Source organism: Erithacus rubecula, assembly GCF_903797595.1.
Source record: "Erithacus rubecula genome assembly, chromosome: 17".
Lineage (NCBI taxonomy): Eukaryota > Metazoa > Chordata > Aves > Passeriformes > Muscicapidae > Erithacus > Erithacus rubecula.
The window spans coordinates 5,759,285-5,785,525 of record NC_136669.1 but is presented as its reverse complement, the minus strand read 5'-3'; the positions used below and the strand labels follow the sequence as shown (position 1 = coordinate 5,785,525).

At 54.8% G+C, this 26,241-nt stretch overlaps 2 protein-coding genes across 13 annotated transcripts in view; one reads left to right on the top strand and one right to left on the bottom strand.

Annotated features, from left to right (window-relative positions):
* Positions 1-13,016, top strand: part of RNF216 (ring finger protein 216) — a 75,945-nt gene extending 62,929 nt beyond the window's left edge. For all 12 annotated transcript variants that reach the window (XM_079320444.1, XM_079320442.1, XM_079320448.1 and 9 more), the window contains 3 exons: positions 1,240-1,462; positions 9,205-9,274; positions 9,690-13,016. In XM_079320444.1, coding sequence (XP_079176570.1) covers positions 1,240-1,462; positions 9,205-9,274; positions 9,690-10,006 — 610 coding nt within the window. In that variant the 3' untranslated portion in view covers positions 10,007-13,016. The remainder of the gene's footprint in view (positions 1-1,239; positions 1,463-9,204; positions 9,275-9,689) is intronic.
* A 1,357-nt stretch (positions 13,017-14,373) lies between these two features.
* On the bottom strand, positions 14,374-25,275 carry FSCN1 (fascin actin-bundling protein 1). Its single transcript, XM_079321210.1, has 5 exons — positions 24,394-25,275; positions 17,724-17,880; positions 17,161-17,282; positions 16,771-16,938; positions 14,374-16,684 (listed from the first exon to the last, which is right to left on the bottom strand). The coding sequence occupies exons 1-5, from the start codon at positions 25,214-25,216 to the stop codon at positions 16,482-16,484; spliced, it is 1,473 nt and encodes a 490-aa protein (XP_079177336.1). The 5' UTR covers positions 25,217-25,275; the 3' UTR covers positions 14,374-16,481.
* Between the last annotated feature and the right edge of the window lie 966 nt (positions 25,276-26,241).

Here is a 26,241-nt window from a genome sequence, read left to right as displayed (position 1 = left end):
AGTGGCAGAGGGAAGAGCAGCTGCAGCTCCAAGGAAAGTCACTCTCAACTTGGCTTTTTGTGTCTATTTTTAGCACATCTCCACATGCCAGGGTGCAGGTCATCCTGTGTGGGAAGCTTGGGTGTCTGCAAGGCTGGGAAGTTCCCACCTCACCATTCCCTGCTCCTCTGGTTGTGCTGATGGAGCAGTTTGTGGGGCTGTGCTGTAGCCTGGTTTGCTGCTGTGATCCTCAAAAATACCTCCCTGCCATCTCCCAAACATTTGTAAACTTTGCAGATGCACTGAAACAGCTGGGTGGAGGGAGATGCCTGGCTAAGGATGATCCTTCCCCAGTGTCAGAAGAATTGTGCTTCCCTCCATGAAAACATGGCTTTGCTCTGCTGTCATCAAATTTCACTTCTAGGTTGTGAATTAAAGTGTAACGTGATCTCCAGCGGTCAGAAAATTGGCCCTCAGGATGATAATTTATATTCTTAAGTCTTTTAATTAAATGACCAAGCCTTGCTTCATTTCTGTGCCAGAACAGTCTTGCTGTGAGCTGAGCCTGTGCTGGAGTGTGTGTCAGGGTGTCCTTTGGGAGCAAGGATTGGGCTTTGTCCTGGATTCCCACTTGTGCTCTGTTAGATGAAAACCCATCCCCAGACCTAAAGCAAAAATCTCTGCAAAATGTGTGTAGGGAATCTTAGAGAAAAGAGAATGCTTCTGTGGGGAAATGTGATTGTTTTTCAGTTACTGATTTAAATGTAACAAACACTAAGTAATTCTGGAGCATAGCAGCCAGGCTTGGAAAAGATCTATATGGTCGTGGCAACTATGTAGCCAGAGCAACAGGCAAACACAAGAGCTAGAGGTGACAGCCAAATGTTTGCTTTTCCTGAACTTTATCTCCTTGGCTCTGTTTTCCTTCAGCCAGCTCAAGCATCCATTGCCCTTTGGCCCTTGAACTTGCATCTCGAATTCCTCCCAAGCCACAGCCTGGTGCTTTGGCTCTCATGGAAACCAGGATCAGGGCTGCAGCATGCAGCCAGTGTTTGACTTTTTTCCACTTATTTTGTTCAGGAGTTGTCGTGGGCTGGCTCCAAGTGGAGCTGAGCCCAGAGCTTGGAACAGCGGTGGACTTGTGGATGGAATCTGAGGAAAGAGGAGGGGGTTAAAGCCTCACTGGGGTAGTGTGACAGTAACTTTATCACAGGCTGGTGAGTGCAAACACCCCCCTGCTAATTCTCTCTTGTCTTGCAGAGAGGAGAAGATGACAGCTGCCCGGATTAGGAAGTGCCACAAGTGTGGGACGGGGCTGATCAAGTCGGAGGGCTGTAACCGCATGTCGTGCCGCTGCGGCGCCCAGATGTGCTACCTCTGCCGGGTGGCCATCAACGGCTACGACCACTTCTGCCAGCACCCCCGCTCCCCTGGGGCCCCCTGCCAGGACTGTGCCAAGTGCTCCCTCTGGACAGACCCCACAGTAAGTAACAAAAGGGTTTTGTGAATGATTCTCACCCCAGTTTCAATCGCCGTCCACACCAGCGTGTTGAAATGCACATATTCCACTGGAGGAAACAACTTTTACCTTTCCCAAGGCAGCTAAATAAACCACATTGGGATCCTGCAACAGCACAGAGTCATGTCTCACCACAGCTTGGAAGGAGCTGGGTGTTGCTTTAAGGAAAATCTGCTCCTGTCAGATGAGGGCTTTGGCTGGCAGTGCTCTGAGTGCTCTTCTGGAGAGTGAGGCTTGTGAAAGGAGCTGGTGGGGATCAAGTGCTGGCACCAGGCACAGGAGCCAGCATTGGGATTTTTGGGACCCATTCCTGCTTTTGCAGCTGAGATGGTGTTGGCATGGCTTTACATCTGGAGGCAAGGGGAATTGTGGTTTTGGTGCCCAGATATCTGCCTGTTGGCAGTGAATCCTGTCACAGACATGGACCCATCAGGAAACTGCCTGCAAGCCTGGAGCAGTAGTTGGGTCCATTCTCAGGGCTGTTGTCAACAGCTGCAGAGGGAGAGCTGAAGTGTGGAATGAGCTGGGAGAGAAGCTGTAGTAATTTAATACAGCTCCTATCTGTGACAGGCTTGGGAAAACTTGCTGCAGCAAATAAGTCCCTGTAAATTGAGGTCTTCAATACTGTAAATCCAGGAATGTTTTAAGGAGCAGGAGTTGAATTTCCTGATTTTAACAAAGCCGTAGAGGAACATGAATGTGGATCTGCCTTCTCAGGGTTTGTCTGAACTTCCTTTTTCCTAGTGGTTCTTTGTCTTAGGTCTCTGCAGCTTTCCAGGCTGCTCCCAGCCCCCTGTCTGCAGGGAATGTGCACAATCCTGCCTTTGCACAAAGCCAGGGAAAAACCACTCTAAATCTCTCCCTTTTACCTCCAGGCTCTCAGGGATCTCCCAGCAATGTCACAACCAGCATAAGCTTCCAAGTCTTCTGCTTGCCTGCATTTATTCTCTGAATTATCCTGTCAGTATGAGCAGTTAAACTACACACAGACACCCCCTGTAGCATTTCTGACACCTGGTTCTGAGTTTCTTGGATTCCTGTCCCACTCCTGCTCCTTTTCCAGCAGGATGTGATGCAGGGCTCGGCAGTTGTTCCTGTCAGGCTGCTGAGTGTGCTGGGGGATGGCATTTGTTCAGAGCCAGAGAAAACATGAGGCCTCTCAAAAAAGCTCATACTGTACTTTCAAATAAATAAATAAATAAGCAGCACAAAGAGGCCACTGTCACCAGCCCCTTTCCACCTCTCTAATTAACCAATGTTGTGGCAAAGAAAAATTTCCCACTGTCAGCACAGAGCTGGCACTGCCTGCTCTTTTATTATTTAATTATTTTTTGGATGGTGGAGTGCTGCTGGGCTGGGGAGGTGAAGCTGGGTGAGTGTCCTTGCTGCAGTGCAAAGAGTAACACAAAACTCAGCTGTTGGCTTGAAGCTGCAATGGTAGTGGGTACCTGTGTGCATGGTCCTCCCTCATAAGGGGTGTAGGGACACCACCCCAACCCCTCCAGGGGATCTGTGCTCTCATATGGGATGTGGAAACAGGAGTTAACCTGGTAGATGTGAAGAGGGAAACAGAGTTTGACTTGGAGATTTGAAAGAGCAAGAGACCATTGCATCAGTAGAGTTCTGTCCTTTACCAGGGATAGTGTCCATTCAAGGCATGACCTTTGAAGGGTCTGGTTTGAGTCTAAATCCATATTATATACAGCAAAATTCAGGTTTCTTTAAAATAGAGAACCTTTGTTCTTTTCCAAATGTTTAATGTTTTCCCAGTCTGAAACAATTCTCGTGAAAGTATAAGCAAACCTATTCATTAGCTTGGGTTAAAAACAAATTAAAGACAGTCCTCTAGGAATGGCAGCATCTGTTAGTCTTTGTCTCAAATGATCTTGAGAGAGTAAAGCAGAGGCTTCAACATTTCCCATAATTAAAGGTTAGTTAAAATCTTGTCCCTAAGCTGTAATCAGGCTGGAGTCTGATTTAAAAGTATCGGTGCAATATTTGCTGGCTCCGAGACAAGCTGCAGCCATGCTGTGGTAAGCAGCTTCCAGGGGGGCCAGGCAGGAATTGTTTAATCCCTGCATTTCTTCTGGAGCTAATTGGTGCCCTGCACCCTTGTAGGAGGTGCCAGGAGCCCTTCCCAGGCAGCTGCTTGGCCAAAAAAGGTCCTTGTGTCCCCCAGCCCATGCGGGCTCTGCTCTGCAGGAGGGGCTGATGCAACATTGCCGGAGACAAAGGGAGGGAGCAGTGGGAATAAAACTGTTAGAAAGCATCCAGAGGAGAGTTGGTGGAGGGCCTTGAGGGGAAGTTGTCTGAGGAATGGTTGAGGTTATTTGGTTTGTTCAGCTGGAGAAGAGGAGACTGAGGGGAGACTCATCGTGGGCTGCAGCTCCTCCTGAGGGGCAGCATGTGGGCAGGGACAGGACCCAAGGGAACAGCTGGAGCTGTGTCAGAGAGGTTTAGTTGGATACCAGGAAAAGGTTCTTCCCCCAGAGGTGCTGGGACACTGAAGAGGCTCCCCAGGGAATGGTCACAGCCCCACTGTGACCATCCAGAGCTCCAGGAGCATTTGTGCCACATCAGGCACTGGGTGGGTTGTTGGGTGTCCTGTGCAGAGCCAGGAGTTGGACTTGGTGATCTTTGTGGATCCCTCCTAACTCAAGATACTTTATGGTTCTGCAAATTGGCTCTGGGTTGCAGGGGCTGTGTTTGCCCTGATTTCTGAATTTCTGAATATCTTTTGCAAACCTAATGCTGCTTAATGTTCATTTCATCCAGTTTTTGCAAATCCTGGGATGCAATGTGATTAATACTTTCTGGCTGTTTTGGTAAAGCAGGTTCTGCTCTCAAATGTATTGTTTTGAATTTAATACTCATCTTTGGACTATCAGTAATATTGCACAGAGGCTTTTTTGGCTTTAAAGTTTTAAGATGTTTTCAGTAAACTCTTAAAACCCTCCCAAAGGCCCATCGTTAAAGTTCAAAGCAGAAGACTAATCATCATGAGGTGTTTGCAATTATCCCTCCTTCTGGTGTTATAAAAAGATGATGTTGAGAGAAGACTGTGTAAAACTTCAAATGCATCAAGGAAATGCATGAAGTGCACAGTGCTGCCTTTATTTAGGATTTGAAAGTGGAGGGGGGGGAAGCTCCCCTAAATTTAGGATGTGGAGTTTGCGGTGGGTTTGGTTGTTGGTTTTTTTTTTTTAACTGCTATAAAATGCCTCAATCACAAGCATATGGTGAATGCAGGGAATTCACAGAAAGCCATGGATATGGAATGCCTGTTGCTAAAATAACTCTGCATTTCTCGAGCACCGGCGAGCGCTTCGTCCCCATGCTGGCCCCCCTTTTCCTGCAGCACTGCAGATCCCTGCTCCACTTCCAGCACAGCCTGCTTTCATCCCTGCTTCCTGCTGCATGGAGGAGCACGCCAGAGACAGCCCGTGCCTGTTCTTGCTCAGCCTCTCCAGTGCTGATCTGGGAATGATTTGAAACAAAACCCCTTAGTCCTCTGCAAGCCTCCGTCGTGAAAAATCATTTCAAGTTTATTAGGAACGGCTGCGGCCACACGTACGTGGAAAAAAGAAAGCAGTAAAGAGGCAGAAAGGGGGAGGCAGCGGTGCTGAAGCACTTTCTGAAGTAGGGGAGGGGTTGCAGAGCCCAGAAATAGGCAGCAGGACTCTTGTTTTTCCTCTTTTCAGGAGGCGGCAGCCGCTTCCCGGTGACACTTAATAATTAAAGATAATGAGAAGCACAGGAGATAAAAACAGAGCTTTCAAAAGCTCCCTGGATGGCACTTTTGTTCTGGGCAGAGGAGGTTTTATTTGGGGGGAGGTTGTCTCTGTGTGACTTGCTGAGCTTTTATCTCCTTTGCTGCTGTATTTTCTCATTCCCAAGGGCAGTTTGTTTCTCCAGCAGCCCTTTCTGCTTGTGGCAGGGCCCTGTGTGGGTGCTGGATGAGGCTCCTCTGCAGCAGCATTGTTGTACCAGACCTCCCTGCCATGAAAAGGTGCCTCTCTTAGCAACCCAGCCCTGCTCCTGGCTAATCCAGGCACAGACCGTGCTGCTGTGATTGGCTCCGTGCTCGCCGCATTCCCGGATTCAATGGAGAGGGCTGAAAGGAGAAGCTTCCTCCATGGAGCCTTTCCCAGGTGGGGGATGGCAAGGGCAGGCTCCCACACTGGCCAGGGATGAGCATTTGTTTGCCTTGGCTGCAGCATGGGCTGCACAGAGCATCCCACTGCTGGCTCTGGAGCAAAGCTTGGTCCTGTTCTGTCCCTTGGAAACACAGCTGCTGCTAATGACCACGTCTGCTTTCTGCAGATAAAGAGGGTGAACATATCTCAGAGATCCTTTGCATTTTCCTCTTGGCCACCTCCCTTCGCCCGTGATGCTGCAGAGTGTGGGGAAGGGCCACGTTGTAGCATTGCCCTGCATTTCCTCTCCAGCAGAAAAACCAAATTACATCTTTGCTCAAAAAAACTGCCCAGTGCTGAGACCCTCCCCCAGGGTTGGGAGGTTGCTTTTTTCTTCTTTTTTTTTTTTGTCTTGCTGTAGGCAAGGCAGCTGACAGGAAGATGACTGTTAACTTGACAAGATAAATGCCTCCAATCCACACAGCCTGTGAACAGGCCATTAAAATTATAATCTAATCCTTTATTAAGGGACTTGAACCCGCTCAGGGAAACGGACACAAGAAGCTTTTGAAATCCTTCTGCAGCCTCCACCCCATGTGATGTTAAAAGGTTTCTCACCACAAAACCAGCCATAAGTGTGCTAATGAAATCTTAATTTTTGGTGTGGGTGCTTTACCCCTCGATGAATCTGTCATCTTTCTAATTACTGTGGTATTAAAAAACAGCCTTTGCTTCCAAAGAATTAGAAGTGTTTTGTAAGATTCACTAAAATAGCACCAGGACTTGTTTGTTGGATTTTTTTTTTTTTTTTAATTCTGACCTAATATACAATATGTATTAGGCAGAACTTGTGGCATCAGCTTTCTTTCAGAACATCCTAAAATTATCTTGCTGTTTACATATCATCAATTCTTTTGTTCCATCTGGAATGTAGATCTTTCCTAAATACTGCAGGTATTGAACAGTGCTGTGTATTCATCATTTGCCAAATTTAATGTCAGCCTCTTAAGTAGGAAGGTGCTTGTTGTGCAGTGTATTTTTTTTTTGTTCTTTTTATATTAATAGATACCAGTCTTTTAGAAATACTGGTGCAAAAAAAAAAAAAAATCCAAGTCTTGGTATGTGGGATTAAGTGTAAGCACTTTTTAACCTTCTAATGGGAAAATACACTTTTATCAGCAGAGAAGCAACAGGGCTGATAAGTTCTGTTCTTGGAGATGTGGTTTGTTGTGGCTCTGCTGTGATTTGTGGTTTCAGAGCTGATCCTGGTCCAGGTCTGTTCCTGGCAGGTTTTCACACCCAGGGTGTGCTGTGAGCTCTGCCCCTCTTGGAGCCCCGAGGGGATGGAGCTGGGGGGGTGTGTGGCTGCTGCACTTTGGGGGATGTGTTTTATGCTGTCCTGGGGAGCTGCAGGGGTCAGCTTGGAGGTCTGGCAGATGGGGTTTGCTGCTCCCTGTTTCCCCTGGTGCTCTGGGTGCTGCAGTAATCGAATCCAGCATCACCTTGGGTGAGTGCAGCTGGCTCCAGCCCCGGGGCAGATGGATGTGTCCAGCCCCATTAGAGGGAGGTCAGCTGCAGTTTAAACTGGGAGGGGGGAGCAGCCCTGGCTGCACAAGGGTCTGGTGAAGTTGTCTTTGATGTGCCCAATTCTGTGCAGGACTGACCAGAGCTGATCAGGGTGGTGACAGGAAGGGGAAGCACCACTTCACAGGATTAATCATAGATTTTTGTTGGAAAGGACTTTAAAGCTCATCTTGTTCCACCTCCTGCCACAGACAGGGACACCTTCCACTATCCCAGGCTGCTCCAAAGCTGTGTCCAACCTGGCCTTGGGCACTTCCAGGGATCCAGGGGCAGCCACAGCTTCTCTAGGAATCTGTGCCAGGGCATCCCCACCCTGCTAGGGAAGAGTTTACTGTCTAATCACAGACTTAGACTAAAGTAAAAGCATTTTGTTAGTTAAAGGGCACATTTCTAAGCTTTAAGGTGAGGCTTATCCTTTGTGTGAGGAAAAGAAATACTAAGTGATCTTGCTCAGCTGAGTTTAAAATATATTTCTTGTCACATAAACCTTCAGGTGCATCTTCTTCAGTAAGTGGCAACAAAATGGGAGTGGTGGCTGTGTCCATTTTCAACAGCATTGCAAAACACAGTCTGAGAAGTAAAAAGAAAAAAAAATGAAGTCCTAAAGTTTGAAACCAAGCTTTGAGAGCACTGCTGGGGCAGCAAAAGAGCAGGGGTTGTTTGGTTGCCTGTGGAGCATGCCCAGGTGGTTTTCCAGCCAGGAAAACTGATACTTGGGGGGTAGTTAGGCATTCCATAGAGGCTCAGAAGAGCCATTCTTCAGCAGTTTTTATGGAGATAGATAGGCTGAAATTAACAGCCCATGCAAGCAGCCTGCTTGGGAGAGGAAAAAAAAAAGCATGTCCTGGAAAGTCTTCATTTTAACCATTGACTCACAGAATAATAAAAGGGAGGGAAGTATTGAGTTTTTGCCTTTCTGCACATTAAGATAAGGTTTCCCTGGGAGACTGAAGTTATCTGGTGGTGGAGGAGGGGACTTCTCCATAAGCTTCCCAGGCTGTACATGTGCAGGACTGTCAGCTGGGGACTGGGAAGCTTAAAATCATTCCAGTGTAGCTGCAAGCACGAAGCATATTTTGGATTTAGTTCCACTCTTCAAAATAAAGGACATTTTTCACATTAAGAGTGTTCAGGAAGAAATGTGTGTGTTTTGGCAGGACTGAAATTAGGGAGACTAGAACAAGCAGAGTCTTGTGCTTTGTGGAGTACTTGGGGCTCAGGGTTCCAAATACTGTCCTGGAGGTTTGGCTGCTCTCCCTGAAATCTCCAGCTTTGGTTTCATCCCTACAGACATGCAGAAACTCACCTGAGGCTTCACTGCATCTTTGGATCTCTCTGATACTCCTTTGAGTTAAGAGAACTGAAGGTGATCAGAGGCAGGACAGTTTCAGTTTCTGGCTTGTTCTTGTGTTCTCAGTGAGCAGCAGCCCTGAATATTCTTGCTATAACCTCTAGACAGACATTAAAGAAACATATTTCGATTTATGCCCTTCTCAGAGTTACAGATAAGATCTAAATGGCACCATTTAGCTACTAGAGCCAGGATTTAAGTTGTGTTAATTCCAGCTGTTGGGCCAAAAACTCTACAAGTGCTAGGATAATGTAAATATTTAATAGACTATTGCCATTAAAAAGATTAACAGCTCTTCTGAGGGGTGGAGCTGGGTCGCAGTTCTCTGGTTTCCATCAAGTCAATGAATTTTAGTGCAGATCTCCCTGGAAAGCTGATCCAAGCATCTTGGTCATACTGCACAGAGTGCAGGTTATTTGTGCTGCTGCAGTTCCCCCATCACAGCTTTGCTTTTGGGTAAATCTAGGCCAGCCCCAAAGGAGGACAATGCAGCCAAATTAGTCTCTTTTGGTTTTTCCCTGTGAAAATATGCTGAAAAGAAAAACAGCATTGAGAGAACAGAAATTCTGGCTCTGAACAAATTCCTGCTGCAGCAGGAATTATCCCACTGATTCTTGGTATTCCTTGATTTCTAGGAAGATGATGAGAAGATAATTCATGAGATTCAGAAGGAGGCTGAAGAGGAGCAAAGGAAGAAGAATGGGGGTAAGTCACTGTTGGGATCAGACTGGAGGATGGATAATGGGGTTCCCAGCTACTGATGGGGCTCTGGACCTTCACTGGATTCTGTTCCTCCTGGGAACTGGTCTGTCTTTAAAGTGCTGTTGTGGGATTGTGAGCAAGCACAAGATTTGTGCCCAGCTCTCCTGTGGCACAGTGTTATGGATGTCTCTGCTTGGCAAAGCAGCTGAGGGGCAGCAACACCTCTGAGCTGTGTCCTGGGGGGCACAGGGGCTGCCCCCCATCCCACAGCAGGAAATGCTCCCCCTTTGTGGGGGGTGGTGGTGAAAGGAGCCCGGCTGGAGCTCATGGAGCAGGGGCCAGCAGTGATGCTGGGGATGGCCACGGTGAGCCCGAGCTCAGGGCCTGGGCTAGCGGGGTGACTCTGTGCCCCCTGCAGAGAACAGCTTCAAGCGCATCGGGCCCCCGGTGGAGAAGCCCGTGGAGAAGATGCAGCGGGTGGAGGCCATTCCCCGGCCGGTGCCGCAGAACTTCCACGCGCCGCGGATGCCCCCGTACCCCTTCGTGCACCCCCCGTTCCCCCTGCCCCCCGTGCGGCCCCTCTACAACAACATCCCCCTCAACCTCGGCCCCATCCCCGCCCCCTACGTGCCCCCCCTGCCCAACATGAGGGTGAACTTTGACTTTCCCCAGATCAACGTGCTGGAGCACAACCTGCCTATGCACTTTGGCCCCCAGCCCCGGCACCGTTTCTGACCCTCCAGCCCCTCTGAGGTGCAGCCAGGGGCTCAGTGTCCCTGCACTGCACCCTCTCTAGGGCTTCTCCAAACCTTTGCAATCCAACATTTCGACCTGTGCTGCAACAGGGTTTGGTGCTACGTTTCCCAGGGGTGGAGATCGCCCCTGAGCTGGGCATCCAGATGTTTTGTTTTGACAAAGCCTGTTCAGGCAGCTGTTGGGAGGAAAACTGAGACTTTGTGCAACACGGGGAGACAGCAGTTCCTTGGGGAATTTCCAAAAATCCTGTCTTCCTGCTGGCCAGAGCAGCAAAGTGAGTCTTGGGGGAAGGGAGGAGACACTTGGCATCTGGGTAAGTGTAAGACCTTCAGGAGGGAGGTAACAGGAGGCAGCTGCTCCAGCCTCCTGCCTGTCCTGAGGCTCAGGGCAGGGCTTCCTGGTTCTCCAGCATCCCTGTTTCCTACTGGCACCTCCCAGCAGAAATAAATTGCTCAAAAGCAAGTCACTGTAGCATTTTTAGTGTTCCTCATTCTCCAAGCAGAGCGAGGGGCTGCAGCAGCTGTCCCATTGCTGAGGTCTTGGTAGGAAGCCAAGAGCCATGTTCTGTTTGGTATTAGGAAGTGGCAGGAGATTTGGGCACCCAAATCTTTGGCTGGACTGAACTTGCCCCCTTTGAAGGGCTCAGTTTTTCCCCCCAAAGTTGTGTGCCCCTCAACTTCTGAAATGTGGCCTTTGCTTTGCTGTTCTCTTCTGGTGTCCCAAACCTCCCCCAGCTTCTGGCAGCAGTTCTCAGGCAGCTGCTGGAACCACCTGGAGCCAAAGCTGTGCCCTTTATTGCAAAAACTGCCTGGGAAACACCCAGATAGACGTGTAGGCAGTGGTGTGCCCTTTGGTAGGAAAATTGGGAATGTTCCCCATACCCAAACCCTCACAACCCAATGGGCAGCTGGAGCCCCATGCTGCAGGAAGCTGGCTGCTTCCACAGCACCAAATAACTCAAGAAAATGTGTGTGTCAGCTTAATTGGCTTTGGAAAAGCGTGTCAAAAGTTAAACCTGAATATTGCTAGGCTTAAGAAGTGAGGGAAAAGCAAAACTTCCTTGTGAGAAGTGGGGGATGCAGTGCTGGGCTGTGGGAGGAGGGTGGCACAAAGCCCTTTCTCCACAGCCCTTGGCTGTGCTGTCTGGTACAGGCCCCATCTAGAAAAGAAAATGTTGGAGTGGGAAAAAACCTTCTTCCTAGGAATGTTGGGCTGGCTTTTAGCAGCCCAGTTGTGCTGTTGTTCTCCAAATGTTTTGTTCTGGCCTTCATCCTGTTCTGTCCTGCTGGGAACTCTCTGGGTGCATCTCCCCTCTTGTCATTCCCCCCTGTATTTCAGCATCCAGGTGTTTTGTGAGTTTGTTTTTTCAGGTAAAATTCCCTGTCTCCACCTCACAGCTTCTGCCAAAGCCCCGTGTGCAGCATCCCTGGATCCCTTGGGGGCTCAGGGAGCACTGGGCATGGGCTGCCAGTGGGATGCTCCTGCACAGGGCCCTGGGACAGCAGCTGGGGACTGTCCTCCCCAGGAGGGTCTCCCACACAGAGGGGCTTCCATGCCTTTTGGAGCTGAGTGTTTTTCCCCTTGCCTGTGGGTTGAACATTCCCTGTGGAGCACTCCTCTGTGCTGTGGCCTCTCTCTGGCATTAATAACCAACTGCTGTTCCCTGGCTGCTGGAATTTTCTATTTTGAATGAGTTTATTCCTGGCAGCAGTCTGGGGGCTGCAGGAGCTTTATCACTTGCTGCTCAGCTGGGCTTTGACCAGGTTTAAATCCTGCCTTGCACCGACTGGTTCCTGCAGCAGCCGGGAGCAGGAGTCCTGTTGGATTTGGGCAGGAAGGGCTTTGTCACAGCAGTTGCTGGGAAAACAGATCTAGGTTAGAAGAAGCAGTGGTGGCTTCCTTTATGGAAAGGGAATCCTGTTTGTTCAATAGCTGAGATTTTCTGGGCTCAAGGGCTGGTTTGGATGAGCCCTCCAGGCTCTCCAAGGCATTTGCCCTTCCTGGTGGGTGCAGGAAGGATCAGGCAGTGGAGGGGAGGCACAGTGGCCCAAACTATGAAGGAGGCAGGATGGTCATACAGCAAAAAATGGTGGGCCAGTCCCATCTTTTGGTTAATGTCCAGGGATGTGTGGGCATGGAGAGCAGAGTCTTGGAAGAGAGAAGTGTGGATGTGGAGCAGAGGGGCTGGAGAAGTGGCAGCAGAGGGGGCAGGGGAGGTTGGTGGCTGTGATCCATCAGGGTCACTGCTGCCCTGGCACAGCTGTCATGGTCCTGGAGGATACAGATGGGAGAGAGGGTTCCCTGTGTCCCCTGCCAAAGCCAAGGGCTTATTTGTGTCCAAGAGAGGATAAATCAGGGTCTGGTCTGTGATGTGTAGGTACACCATGCCCAGCACTGCTCCCCAAGGAAACACCCATGGCACCAAAAAGTGCAGCCCAAGCTCATGGCTGCTTCCCCCCTCTAACCCAGGAGATCTCAAGTTGTTTCTGAATGTGTGTTGATTTATTTAAAATAAAAAAAAAAAGCCCAGAACTTACTGAGCCACCCAGTCCATCCTTGACCTGGTCTCTAACTCCTGCATCCCACTTTTCCTCCTGCTCCAGTCTTGTTTAAAGGTTTTGAAAGCAATCAAAAGGTTGCTGTGCCCAGGCTGATCCCATAACAGGTACTTCTTACAGCTCATTGCAGTGTCCCATTTACTTGCCTTAAAGGTGGAGAGAGAAACTTAGTATTTGCACTTAGCAAAACGTATTAAAAGAAAAAAGAAAACCTGTAAAGATGTGCATGTTCTGCAACTTTGTATAACAATAGCTGAAAATAAATAGGTGGTTTATTAAAAAAAAAAAAAAAAAAAAAAAAGAGAAAAAACCAAAAAATATTTTTCTTTACCTTCTGGTAGTAAACAGTTCTAATATTCTGTGTGTAAAAAGTTCCTGTATTATATTGTAATTTGAATTTTTGTAAATAAATTTGTGCACTCTGGCTTTCACCTGTGTGCTTTTTTTACATCCATGACCTTGTTCCCCCATCCTGCCTGTGCCAGCCTGGTGCTGGGACAGTGCCAGGGAGTGGGGCCAGATCCCAGCCTGTGCCAGTGGAAACTCCCCAGGTCGTAAGGCAAAAACCCATTTGATCCTCTGGAACAGCTTAACCTGATCCATGTGCTCCAGAGGAAGAAAAGGGGATAGAAAATGGTTTCCAGTCACTCCTTTAAATGGAAACCAGGATGGGGAAAGGCTGAGGGGATTTCCCCTCTTGCTGGAGTGGTGAGTGATGGCAAATGCAGAATCCAGCCTGGAGGGGAAAGAAGGGAAATGTGTGCTGGCAGCTGGGAGAGGGGAAGGGGGAGAGTCCTTCCTGCAGCTCCAGAGCCCCTGGCCTGGGTGGGCTCCCACTGCAGAGCTGCTGCCCTGGCTGGGGGGCACAGTCCAGTGGCACAGCCAGGGTTGCTCGTGCACACACAGATGTCACAGTGAGCTGCTCAGCATTTCCTGCACTGCTCTGAGTTCTCTCTGTTTATAGGACTGCACATCCTTCCTTCCTTCCTTCCTTCCTTTGGCTCTTGTAGGGCTCATCTCCCCCATCTGATGGTGAAGGTCCCTCTAGACACTGCCCTGTCCCCCTGGGCTGTGTGCCTGGGGGGGAGCTGGTCAGCCCTGTCCCAAACTTTGCTTTTTCCTACCAGCTTGACATTTCCAAGGCAAACAGGAGCTGAGAGTGCCCAGCCAGGCTGTGGTGGTGATAGGAACTCTGGCTGCTCTTGGTGCAGGTGCTGTTGGTTGAGTTTCAGGGCTGGTTTCAGTTGTCTTGGGAGGGCTGGGGGCACATTCTGGCTCCTTTGGCAGGATGTGGGTTGTGCTGGGCTTCCCTTTTCCCTTTAGTCCTTTACTTTTTCCCCATCCCCAAGTAAAGGAGGCTGATTGCTGACCCCCAACCAACCACACACCTCAACCCCCCATCCCAGGGCTCTTCCCTCCTATCTGGGCCATCCCATGCAGGTGAAACACCTGAATCAAGAGAAGAATCTCTGGGGGCACAGCTTTGCTCCTGGCTGCGAGGGCAGCAGGGCTGGTGTTCCTGACCCATCCATGGTCACCCATCCCCAGATGTCCCTGGGTTCAGTGATTTCAGGTTGTTCTGAGTATCTCCAGAGGTGACCCAGCCTCCAGCTGTCTTTGGCTTTACCCCTCTTTGGAGCCTCTTAGTCACCATTCACTTCCCACCATCTCAACTCCCTAGAACCAGTTCAACTTTTGTCAGATAAAGTCTCCAACCACCCCAAATCTCCACATTCAGGTTCTTGCCTCATTAAAGGCTGTTGCAGCCCCAACAGACTACACACCAGCTTGAATCCGAATGCAGGTTTTATTTTTTAATTCATCTTTCTCCATTTGAAGCTATTTTTCTTTTTAAGTTATACAAATGGCACTTACAAAAAAAATAATAATAATAAAAAAAAAACCAAACAAACCCAAAACTTAAATTTTCAGAGTGAGATGTTTTCAGAGAGTCACGACACCCGATAAGAGGAGACAGGAGAGATGTTTGACCTAGTGTCACACGGGAGAAGCCAGAGCAGGAATTCCATGGCTGGGACCGTGACGGGGATGGGGGAGGTGACACGGGGAGGGGGTGAAGGCCAGCGAGAGCGTGTGTTGGGTCACAGGGTCACACAGGGCTGCGAGACACTCGGTCCTTGCAGGGGCAGCGGCCTCCAGGGATTGGTGGTGCCAGGGGATGCCTGGTGCCCCTGGCGTGAGCGCAGAGCCGAGGTAGAGTCCAGCCGGGATCCCCTGCGCCCGCCAGGGACCCCAGCCCAGAGCTGCCCCCTGCCTGGGGACAGCCCAGAGCTCTCCCAGCTGAGGTTAGCACCGAGCTCCTGCGGAGGGGAGTCCCTCCCCATGGCTTTAAGGCTGACGAGCCCCTGCCTGGCCTCGGGCAGGAGGGACCGGCCCTGGTTTGGCACGGCAGCGATGCCGAGAGCACCCTTGGCGTGGGGTGGCACCAGCACTCCCCTTCTCCAGAGGGGGCCCACGCAGGAAAAGGCTCCTTGGTGTGTTTGTAGGGAGCAGATCCCGGCCCTGGGAAGGCCCCAAAGGATAAAGTGCCTTTCAACACCCTAAGGAACACGCAGCATCACCCGTTACAGACAGCGTTAAAACTCTAATGCAGACCTAGTACAGACAACAGCTGGTCACACAGTGCCATGGAGAGCATATATAAATAGAGACTAACAAAAATACTGTTTTGGTCTTTTTTTTTCTTTTTTTTTTTTTTCCTTTTCCAGTAGGGTTGCAATTCATGAGAGCCCAGCCCAGGTGCCCTGGGGGTGGTGGGACCAGGAGCTGCCCCCTCGGGGTGCCCGTGGGTGCGGGCCATTCCTAATTCAGCATTAGGTGTTCAGTGATTCACTTCACTGTTCCAGTATTTTTCGAGAGAGAAAAAAACAACATCAAAGGTACTGATGCAAATATCACTGTGCAAAGTTTGCTAAGGAACTTTTCTATTCTGTAAACCAAAATCTGCAGTTTATGCTTCCAGCCACTGCCCCAGGGAGATCCCGTTGGCCAGCCCGGCTCCTGTTGGGACTGAAGCCCACGGGAGATGGGCTGGATGAAGCCCCCACCCTGGCATGGGCTGGCTCTGTGTCCCCCCACGCCCTCCCCTCCAGGCACAGCAGTAGGACCAGCCTCAGGGCAGGCTGGACCCACCATCAGGGTCTGGGATGCTCCTCCAGAGCCAAAAGCACAAGGAGGGGTGGAGGGACAGGAGGAGCATGGGGCTCCATGAGATGAAAGGCTGAGGCTTTCCAGACAGGATCACCCTAAAGAATCACTTCCAGGTATTAGGGGAGGGGCAGCTTGCATCCAGGGATGCTGTGATATGTAAGGTCACCTCTTGCAGCTCATCTGGGGATGAACCTGCCCCACAATCCAGGAGGGGAGAGAAGCTGCTGGGAGCAGCCAGCTGAGCCAGCTGAGCCCAGCACCATCGCTGCACCCCTGACTGGAGCAGGGCAGGGCTGGATGGATGCTCCAGGGGACACTGGCAGCACAGTCTGAGGCTGTGCCAGTGCTGATATGGCAGAAGTGAGCACAGAGGTGATCTTATTCCCTTTTTTTAATCGAGGAGAGGAAAACAAACTACCTAAGGTGATGCTCAGGGCCAGGAGGGGGATACGGCCATTTCCAAGCCGAGCAAACCTGGGGGGAGGCAGGGATGGGGGGATAGAGACAGATCCCTCTACAAAGCTATAGGCAGGCAGCCCCACCACTTTTCCAGTTCTTACAGGGATTTACGGAGACCCACCTCCCACATAACGCACCAACTCCATGGCAGGAGGGAAGGGCAAGCCAGTCTGAAAATCCTGTTACAGAGAGGAGAAACAGAACCCAAAGGAAAAGAGGACAGGAAGGGAAAGAGAAGTTGGCAACGGGAGGTACCCTAAAGTGCATTAATATTCCCAGAGGGTGGAGGCGTCGATGGTGTCGGCCGATGCCTTGAGCACCCCGGCGTGGTCGCCCTTCAGGTATTTGCCATTGATTTTGATGGCCACTTTGTTATAGTCGCAGAACTCAAAAAAGAAGTCCACGGGGCTGTCGCTGCTGCTGGTGACGGACGACTCGTTCCCCACCATCCAGTACTTCCCAGTGGTATCTGCAGGACAGGGGACACAGTGGCCTCGTGAGCCAGCGTGGGCACCCCAAAGGCCACCCCAGCCCAGAGCCAGCCTGGGGACTCACCCTTGATGTTGTAGGCGCCGTCGTTGAACTCCAGCTGGAAGACGTCGTAGGAGGAGCGGTTGGAGTCCAGGGTGCCGGTGACCTTGCGGCAGCCGATGAAGCCGTGCTCGCCGCGCAGCACGATGATGGGCCTGTTGATCAGCTTCATCACGAAATGCTCCGTGTCACCTGCACCGAGGGACGGGGCTGTGAGAGCAGCCGGGGGCACAGAGCCAGACCCCAAAGCTGGCAGGCAGCGCTGAGGAGCAGGGGCTGTGCCCCTCACCCCTTTCCACCCACCCCGTCTGTCCCTCCCTCTCAAACAATCACTTATTGCCTGAGCATCATTGGCTCTGGGGGGACTTTGTTCATCCCTGCTGCCCCAGTGTGGGGTCCCCAAGGGTCCCTTACCCGCTGTCTCCATGGAGGCTGCCAGCTGCCCGTTCTTCTTTGCTGTCACGTATTTGCCGTTGGCGGCTTTCAGGGTGATGCGTTTGTCGCACCACTCGATGTCAAAGTAGCAGCTGGCGTTCCTGTGGGGCAGAGGGGACAGTCAGGGGGCTGTGATGGAGGGGGACCCTGCCACTGCCACCCTGCTGGCTTGGGCAGGGCCCTGGCTGGATCAGCAGAGCCTGGTTCGATCTGTTTTTGCAGGATGAGCTGTGCTGCCGTGGCCATCCCGCTGGGAAGGAGGCAGGCAGGCAGCCAAAGGCGCTGCTGGGGTTTCCGCCTGGCTCCCAGGGTTGAACTGCAGGGCAGAGCATTTCGACAGCCCCAGCCAGCAGAAAGGATTATGTGGCCCCAGGGACTCGCAGAGCATCGTGGGCGGCAAGCCCCGACCCATCCCTGGCTTTCCCAAAACTGCCTCTGCTGGGAAGAGTTTGGGATGAGCACCCAAGCTGGAAAATCCCCCTGGAATTCCCCTGGGAGGTGCTCTGAAGTCCAGGCACCGCCCTAAGTGGCAGGGCACTCACTTTGTGGAGGCCGTGGACTGGATGCCCCCGTTGGAGGTGAGGGTCCAGTACTTCCCGGTGTAGGTCCGGAAGGCACATTTCTTGGTGTCCTTGTTGATCTCCAGCTGGTAGGTCTCCTGGTCACCCTCCTCGTCCTGGTTGGCTGAAAGGTCCATCCCTACAGAGCAGACACAGATGGAGATGGAGGGGTGGGACCACAACCAGGTGCAGGGCAGCCCAGGAAACACAGCTGAGAGGGGCTCCTGCTTCCTGGCTGAGCTTTGGTGGCTCCCAAATCCCTCACACAGATCTCCCTTCTGGCTCTGGGGGTTCAAATCCAGGCTTTCATTTGCTTATTTGGTGTTAAGGTCCTAAACAAGGAGTGGGCAGCTGTGAGTTTCCACTCCTGACTTAGCAGCTCCATCACAATGAAGCAAAGACCAATACAGATATTTTATAAGGAAAAGGGCTGCAGTTTTTCCCAAAGGTGACAGCCAGGTTACTCAGCCCATTAGCAGAGGCCACTGCAGCACCCATGAATCCCAGCTCGTGGCATGTTTAAGGACCATGACAACATTTTTCATCCCAGTGAGGCAGTGAGGTGTGCAGGGACAGGAGGCTCAGGAAAGCCCCAGGGCAGCCAAGCCTTTCCCTGACTCTCCAAAACCATCAGCACCAGCTGCCCCCAGCTCTGCCAGCCAGGATGGCCCATCCCTGCACCCAAGGGACCAGAGACAGCATTTCCATGCAGAGGAGGATGCAGCTGGTCCTGGGGCCACCAGCCACAGCCCTGGGCCACTGCCAGCCACGTGTGCATCCACCTCAGGCCCTGAGCCTGAGCAAAGCTGCTTAGTCAGGGCTCGCAGGGCCAAAACTGCTCCAGAGCTTTCCAGCTTGGTGGATTTCAGCCTAAAAACACTTTGGGGATGTGAGCCACAAGCTGTAGCCAAAGGCAATGGCCAAGCTCTGTGCTGGGTTTTGGGGAGGGAGCGGGTGCAGAACTCAGCCCCACTAGTGAGCTCAGTGAAATGGGAGCTCAGTGGAACTGGATGAATTTTACAGAGCCAAACACACCTGCATCCCTCCCTGCTGCAGGGGTGCAAAGGCTCCAAGTCCACATTCTGTCTAGTTCTAGTCCTTTCAACAAAGTAAAGACATGGGGATGCTGCAACATGTCCAGAGAAGGGGAATGGAGCTGGGGAAGGGTCTGGAGCACAAGTCTGGTGGGGAGCAGCTGAGGGAGGTGGGGACTGGCCGTGTGTTCAGCCCCTCACACCTCCACAGTGCATCCCAGTTTCTGGGCTGCTGGGATTTCACATAGTGCTGCACACAGTCACTGCAAGGGCTCCAGGGACTGCAGCCTTGGTGGCCCTGCTGCTCTGGGAAGCCACCAGAAGGTCCCAGCAGCTGCACCCAGCTGTGCTGCAGACACAGCTCCCTGGGGCTCCACATCACCCAGCCCTGGCTCCAGTCAGGCCCCATCCCAGCACCCAGGAGCAGCCTCTGCTTTGCATCTCCATCACCCCCCTTTCCCTAAGGGCTCAGGCTTTGTTCCCAAAGGGGTCAGGCTTTGAAGGCTTCACTTGGCCATAATTCTTATTCCCCCATATCCCAACTGGCCGATGGCTTCCACCAGTTCACAGCATCCCCCTCTCACCCTCCAGCACCTTCTGCAGCTCCCATCCCTGGAAGTGTTCAGTTGATGGGGTTTGGAACAGCCCAGTCTGGTGGAAGGTGTCTCTGCCCATGACCCTCCAACCCAACCATTCTGTGATCCCAGACTGTCCTGATGGACACACAGCCACCCTGGTGCTTCCCTCCCCAGGGTATTTGGGGCAGTGGGTGCTGATGGCCACCAGCCCAGCTCCACTGGCCACATCCTCATCTCTCAGTCACCTCCTCCCAGCACTGCCAGAGGCTGAGCTGGTGGTTGTGGGAACATTTGGTTTTGATTTTGCATCCTGGCATCAGGCAGCTCCAGCCCCAGTCCAGAGCTGTAAAACGGAGAGGGGGCTCTGTGGGGGCTCAGGGAGAGGCTGGGCTGTGGGGAGGTGACCCTGGGGGACACAGCCCATCCCTCAAGGCTGGCAGCACCCCTGGGCCCCCCAAACTTGAAGAGCTGTGGATCCCTGTGGTTTGTGGAGGAGCAGTGGGAGTGGTGCTTCCCCTCACTGACTTTTCTGGGAAGAACTCGCTGACCTGCAGGGACCAGGCTGGGCAGAGCTGGGGGATGCTGTGTGCCACAGCCCAGGCTGGGGACAGGACAGGGAGTGCCAGGAAACACTGCTCCCTGTCCCCAGAGACCCGGGCACGGAGCACGGGGCACACACCAGCCTCCCCAGCTCCCTGCCAGCCCGTTCTCCACACTCCTTGCACCGAGCTTTGGCTCTGGCAGCACCCGGCAGCAGGAGGGTCTCCCACGCCCCCTCCCCAAAAGCAGCCGGGGCTTGGGTTACAGCGACTCAGCACAAAGGAATGCGGCTGGGCTGGGCCAGGAGGAGCCTTCAAAGGGCCGGGACTGAGATGGGGGCTCGGAGCCGGGCGGGGGGGGAATGCAGCAAGCGCAGGCTGCAGGACCATGGGGGGTCCCGCAGAGATGTCGCCGTGTCCCCAAGGGCAGGACAGGCTGTCCGCACAGCCACCCCCTGCCGTGGCAGGAGCCGCAGCCCCGGCCCGGCCGCTCCCGCTGCAATCACGGATTAATTAACGCTCCTGGTAAATTGACAGTCTGGAGCTGGCACTGCTCTTCCTGACCTTGACGAAGCTGCTGCTAATTACAGCTGGAGGCGGGAGGGGGCCAAGAAAACGGCGGCTCTTTGGGAGGGGGGGTGGAGGTACCTGCACCCCCCAAAATTCCCGATGTGGGATGTCCTCCAGCTCTCTGCAATCTTGGGGACAGTGCAGAGGTTGGGAAGGTGAGGCATGTTGTCATCCCAGGGTTTCCTAATGCTGAGTCCCTGGGCTTGAGGTGCTCAGAGAGCTGGAAAGGGCTCCCCAAGTATTTGGCTGCCAAGCTTTCTGCTCGTGGGTTTGATGCTGGCCCCAAGAGCTTGAGGCTCCAGGACTGGTGCTGGAGCCCTCGCTGCTCTCCAGCCCTGACTGTGGATCTGTGGCCACGGCAGAGCAGGCACACACATCCCTGCACCTCCCCCAGAGCCGGGCTTCTCCCTCTAAAGCAGCAGAGTTTGTTGTAGCTCTGTTCACCTCCACACCAAGGGGGACTGCAGACCCAGCGTGGGGGCATTCAAGGGATGTAGAAAAGTTTCCCTCTGCATTCAGCTCACAGAATATCTGCCATGAGTCATCCTGGGATGCTGGTGAGAGCCAGTGGGATGAGCTGCATGGAGAGGAGCACCTTTCCCACCTTCCAGCTCTCCTTCCAAAAACCCCACGGTTGTAGCTGAAAACACCCGAGCCCAGATTGCCTGGACTGGCCCATGGGAGTGCCAAAGCCCCCAGGGCAGCAGGGCAGGATTTCAGGATGGGACTGGGATGGTGCTCCCAGTGCTGCCAGCACAGGTCGGGTCTGGGCTCCCTGTGGGATCTGGCACCTGCACCCAGCACTGCACCCACACGTGCTCAGATTCCTCCTGCCCCCTCCCTGCCCTTCAGCTGGGCTTACACTGCACCCCTGCAGAAATCCAAGCTGGTTTTTGTCTAAATCCCACAGCCTGGAACACGAGGAACCAGCAGCTCCTCTGCTGAGGGTGCAGCTCTGCAAAGGGGTCACAGGTAGGGGTGAAACATGAATTTCCTGAAAAACCCACCCCTCCTTCCCTGTGGATTTCCTGTGGCTTTGTGGTATCCCCCAAGTGTCAACAGGCCACTTGGCATCTCCAAATGAAAATCTACATCCGAGCCCTGGTGCCCCCTGCCCTGGAGCCGCATTTTCCTGCCTTGCCGTGGCACTGAGATGAACTGGGGGGGTAAAATCCGGCTCAGCCCATGCCGGGGGGCGTCCTGCCCCACGGCACAGCTCCCCACTGCCAGCACGGCACGTCCAGGCGCGCTCCCCTCACCTCGCCCTCCTCCCCAGATCCCGTTTTTGGAATTCCTCCCTCCCGAGGCAGCCCACCCCTCCCCGGGCTGGCGGGGGCAGGGGCGCGCTCGGGGGCTGGCAGGGCACCAGCGGGGGGGCCGCCAGCGCTCTGCCCCCCGGACCCCGCGCCCACAAAGGGCTCTTTGTTGCCGCAGCCGGGCGAGAAAGGAGCCATTGAGCGGGAGGAGGCAGCGCCCGGCTCCGCTGCCTTTGAGGTGCAAACGGGAGATGGGGACTCTCAGGGATCCCGTCCTGGGGCTGGAGGCAGGAGAGGGGTGCCAATAATACCCCCAGCCCCGTGCTGGAGCAGGGGAAGGGGCTGGCACCCACCCCTTGCTGCCCCGGGGGAGTTTTGTCGCGGTCCCCGGTGTGCAGGGGATGCTGGCACCGGCCATCCCGGGACAGGGAGGAGTCGCCAGGCCAGGAGCTGTCCTGGCACTGGTGGGACAGCTCTGCTCCAAAGCTGGATCCCAGCCTAGGGAACCACAGAAGAACCCCATGGGCCCATCCCTGCTCCTCCCGTGGGGCAGAGGGGGACAGCCACTGCATCCCTGCTCCCTCCTTGACTCCACACAGCACCAAGCTGCCTTTTCCCACGAGGCTGTGCCGAGCTACAGCCACCCCCTGCCCGCATCCCATATCCCCCATCCCCAGGGGCCACGGGAGCATCTGCCAGCAGCGCGGCGCTTATCAGCTCGGCGGGGGAAAGGCTGTCTGGAGCCGCTTCCTCCGACGGCTGCTCCTGCTGCCTTCTTGGTAACCTTGGGACACGGCGCTTTCACAATGGGAGGAGGATGAGCCCCAGAAAGCGGCGGCTCCCGGCCTTTCACGGCCGTCGGGAAGGATAAACCGGGTGGAAACGGCTTCTCCAGCCAAAACGGACTCGTTTGAGGATGTGCAGCCCCAGCGCGGCCCTTCCCGCTGTATTTTGCTTGGAAAGGGGCCGGGCACAGCCCAGATCCCTCTGTTGCTGGGGAGATTTGTTCCCCCCCCTTCCTGCTCCCCCATCCTTTCCGAATCAGACAAAGCCGGAGGGTCGGCCAGCAGCATTCCCACCCCTTCCATGGGGTCCCCCGGCACCACGGGGTCCCCACCGCCACTGCTCCGTCCCTCACATCTCTCCCCACATCTGGTTTCCCCATCTCTGGTGACAAAGGGCTGCAGCAGCCCTTCCCCCACGGCGCTGCGGCACCTCCCGCCATCCTCCCGCCACCGCCATCCTCTCCTCCTCTTCCCCAAATCCCCGTGCCTGGGAAAACAATCCCTACTGCCCGTCTTGGCAGATTTTATTATTCATTTTTAATGGGCTGCTTTGCGGGATTTGCCCTGGGACAGGAGAAAAGCGTGGAGCTCCCCGCACGGAGCTGCCCAGGCACGGATCGGGGCTAAGCAGCAACCTTGAAATACAACATACACACACACAAAATAAAAAAATATAAAATATTTCCTCGCTGTTGCTCCAGGCTTTGCTGCATGCCCGCACCCATCCCAAACTCGTCGTGCGCCGGCCTGACCTGATGAGCCCCGGGGCACCCCCGGCACAGAGCGGGGACCCCAGAGCATGGCAGAGCGGGGATCCCCCGCATGCAGCACGGAGCCCTGTTTGCGGGGCTGGGGGGCTCCGTGAGCACTCGTGGGCAGCTCTGAATGTGACCGAACCCCCGGGGCGGTGACACCCCAGCAGAGGGGACGGGGACGGTGCAGCGGTGCGGAGGCACGGCTGCCTTTGTGCGGGTGGGTGCAGGATGCGGGAATTTTGGCAAAGCTCTTTATGTAACGCTGCCAGGCAGCCCCCCACCCACGGGAACTGCTGCCCCCCGGGGGGAGCCAGAGCCCCCGCAGCCTCCCTGCCCCGCTGGGCAAATGCTCAGCCGTGCTCGGGCGAGGGGGAGACCGGTGGAGGCTTTGTTGGGCGAACAATGAGCTCCAAAGGAAGGAAGGCGAGGAGGGATACAGCCCTGCCTCCTTCACAGCGAGGGAAGACTCCATCACCCCCTTCCAGCCCCCCTCCCTGTCCATCCCTGCACCCCAAAACAGGCCCCTCGCCATCCCTGCCCCCCGGGCGCCCCGCAGAGCGGATGGTGCGGGGATGGGGGTGCCGGAGGGATGGGGGCCCCCAGGCAGCGATGCTGGAGGGATGAGGGAGGGGGAAGGGGAAAGGATGTGGGAGGGATGCGGGGGGATGGTGATGGGGGTTTGAGGGAGGGACCGCGGGCAGGCATGCTGAGGGGTGCAGGGGGTGCCCGGGGGAGATGGGGGCTTCAGGAGGGGTGTGAGAAGGGGTTTGAACGGGGGGAAGAAGAGGCGATGGCAGAGGGATGCAGGGGGGCACCCTATGGGGTGGGTGCCGCAGGAAGGCGGCGGATGTGGGGAGCTGGGGGCAGTGCTGCGGAGGGGGCCACTCCGAGATGGCGATTCTGAGGTGATGGAGTGGAAGCGATGCCGCAGAGATGCAAGGATTGCTCGGGGCGGGCGATGCCCGATGGATGCCGATGCCGCAGGGATCCAGGGGGCTGCTCGGGGCAGGCGATTCCCGGGGGAAACTGATACCCGAGGGATGCAGGAGCACACCCCGAGGCGGCTACAGCCCTGGGACTCCGGGGCGGCCGAGGCGGCCCGTTCCCCCCACCCGCAGCCCCCATCCCCTCGTACCTTGCCGGGTGGAGACATTCCTATCATTGCCGGCTCGCAGCACGACCTGCGGGCAGCTCTGCTCCAGCGCGAAGAGCTCGTCCTTGCCCACCTTGGCGCTCTTGCCCGCCTTGAGGGTGCCGCTGGGCCCCGAGGGCGCCAGGTAGCGGCCCTCCCCGTCGCGAAAAGCCACCTTTCCGCAGCGGAATTCCAGCGTGAAGGCGGTGCCGGGCTCGGCGGCGGGCACCAGGCGGCCGTCGCTGCGGAGCAGGCGGTGGTCGCAGCTCTGCAGGCTGTAGCGCTGCTCCACGAACAGCAGGGTGATGAGCGCATCCACGCCCCACGGCACGTCGCGGTCCACGGCCAGCTCGTCGCGGCGGGGCCCCAGGTGCGCGTAGCGCTTGCGGGCCAGGCTGTAGAGGTTGGCCTGGGGGTGCATGGCCAGGTGCACGCTCCATTTCTCGGCGGCGGAGACGGCGGGGGCGAAGCAGGACAGGCGGTCCTCGGTGCCGCCGAAGAAGCGGCGGTGGGGCTCGGACTGCAGCGACCACCGCCCGTCGCCGTGGGCCAGCACCAGGAAGCGGCAGTCGGGGCCCGGCTCCTCGCTGTCGCAGCTCACCCGCCCGTCCTTGTCGGCCGCCAGGTACCGGCCCAGGTGGCTCTTGAGCAGGACGGCGCTGGAGTCCTCCCCGTCCTGCTCCAGCGTCCAGATCTGCTTCTTCTTCATGCTGGCGGCCGAGGCGTTCACCTTGAACCCGAACGCCTCCGCCGTCAGGTACCGGTTGCTGCAGTTGATCAGCCCGAATTGGATCTGCACCGGCTCCGCCGTCCCGTTCGCCGTCATCCTGCCCCGCCGCCGACCGACACCGAGCGAACGACACCGAGCGCACGACAGCGAGCGCCGCCGCCGCGCCCGCCCCGCCGCCGCCTTTATAGCGCCGCGGCCGCGGCACCGCCCCCCGCACCCCCCGAACCCCCCACCCCGGGCCTGGGCAGGGCAGGGCAGGACCCCCGAGAGCCGCCGGGCACCATCCCCGCCTCCCTCCCTGCTGCGGGACCCTCCCGCATGCACAGAGCCTTCCCCGCCTGACAAAGCCCCCGTGAATCGCAGGATGCTCCCACGTTGTAAGACCCCCCCCCCAGTGTATAACGGGATTTTTCTATGCATTTCAGGAGCTTTCTTGAATTGTGGGACACCTCCCCTGCGAGTCCCCACTGCATGGCAGTTGTGGGACACCCCTCCCTGCATTTCAGGGCCCCCACACAATGCAAGTCCTCTTTTCATGGCAAGACTGTTCTGGGTGCAGCAAGAGCCCCCTTGCAATGTAAGACCTCTCCATAAACTGGAAGACCCCAGGACCTTCAGGAACATCCATGAATTGCAGGATTTCCTCCTCCAGCACTAGTTCAGCATGGAAGACCCCTACAGGAAGGGGCCCCTCGAATTGAAGGACTCCCAAACACACCTAGAAAGACCCCCAGTGTAAAACAAAACCCCTCCTTGAACTGCAGGGTCCTACACATTGCAAGACCCCCTTAGCATTGTAGGACCCTCCCCATTACGAGACCACCCCTTGCACTGCACACCACCAACTTGAATTGTAAGTCTGTCTCCTGGACTGCAAGAACCCCTCTGATTGCACATCCCCTTCCCACTCCAAGGCATTGTGAGACCCCCCTGCACCCCCTGTCCCTCCGGGGCTGCTGGCTGTGTCACAAGGCTGTGGGACAGATGGGGAGCAGGGTGACGGATGCCGTGGCCTCCTGCCATCTCTGAGCCATCCCAGAGCCCTGTGCCAGGCACCAGTGAGCACCCTGGCCCTGGGGAAATGAATTCCCACAGCAAAACCAGAAGAAAAACAGTGGCAC

Coding starts and splice junctions, on each gene's coding strand:
- FSCN1 (XM_079321210.1), bottom strand. CDS start 25,216: ATGACGGCGAACGGGACGGCGGAGCCGGTGCAGATCCAATTCGGGCTG. Junction 17,881..24,393: donor GAATGTCTCCACCCGGCAAG/GTACGAGGGGAT, acceptor TCTGCTCTGTAG/GGATGGACCTTTCAGCCAAC. Junction 17,283..17,723: donor CAGTCCACGGCCTCCACAAA/GTGAGTGCCCTG, acceptor TCTGCCCCACAG/GAACGCCAGCTGCTACTTTG.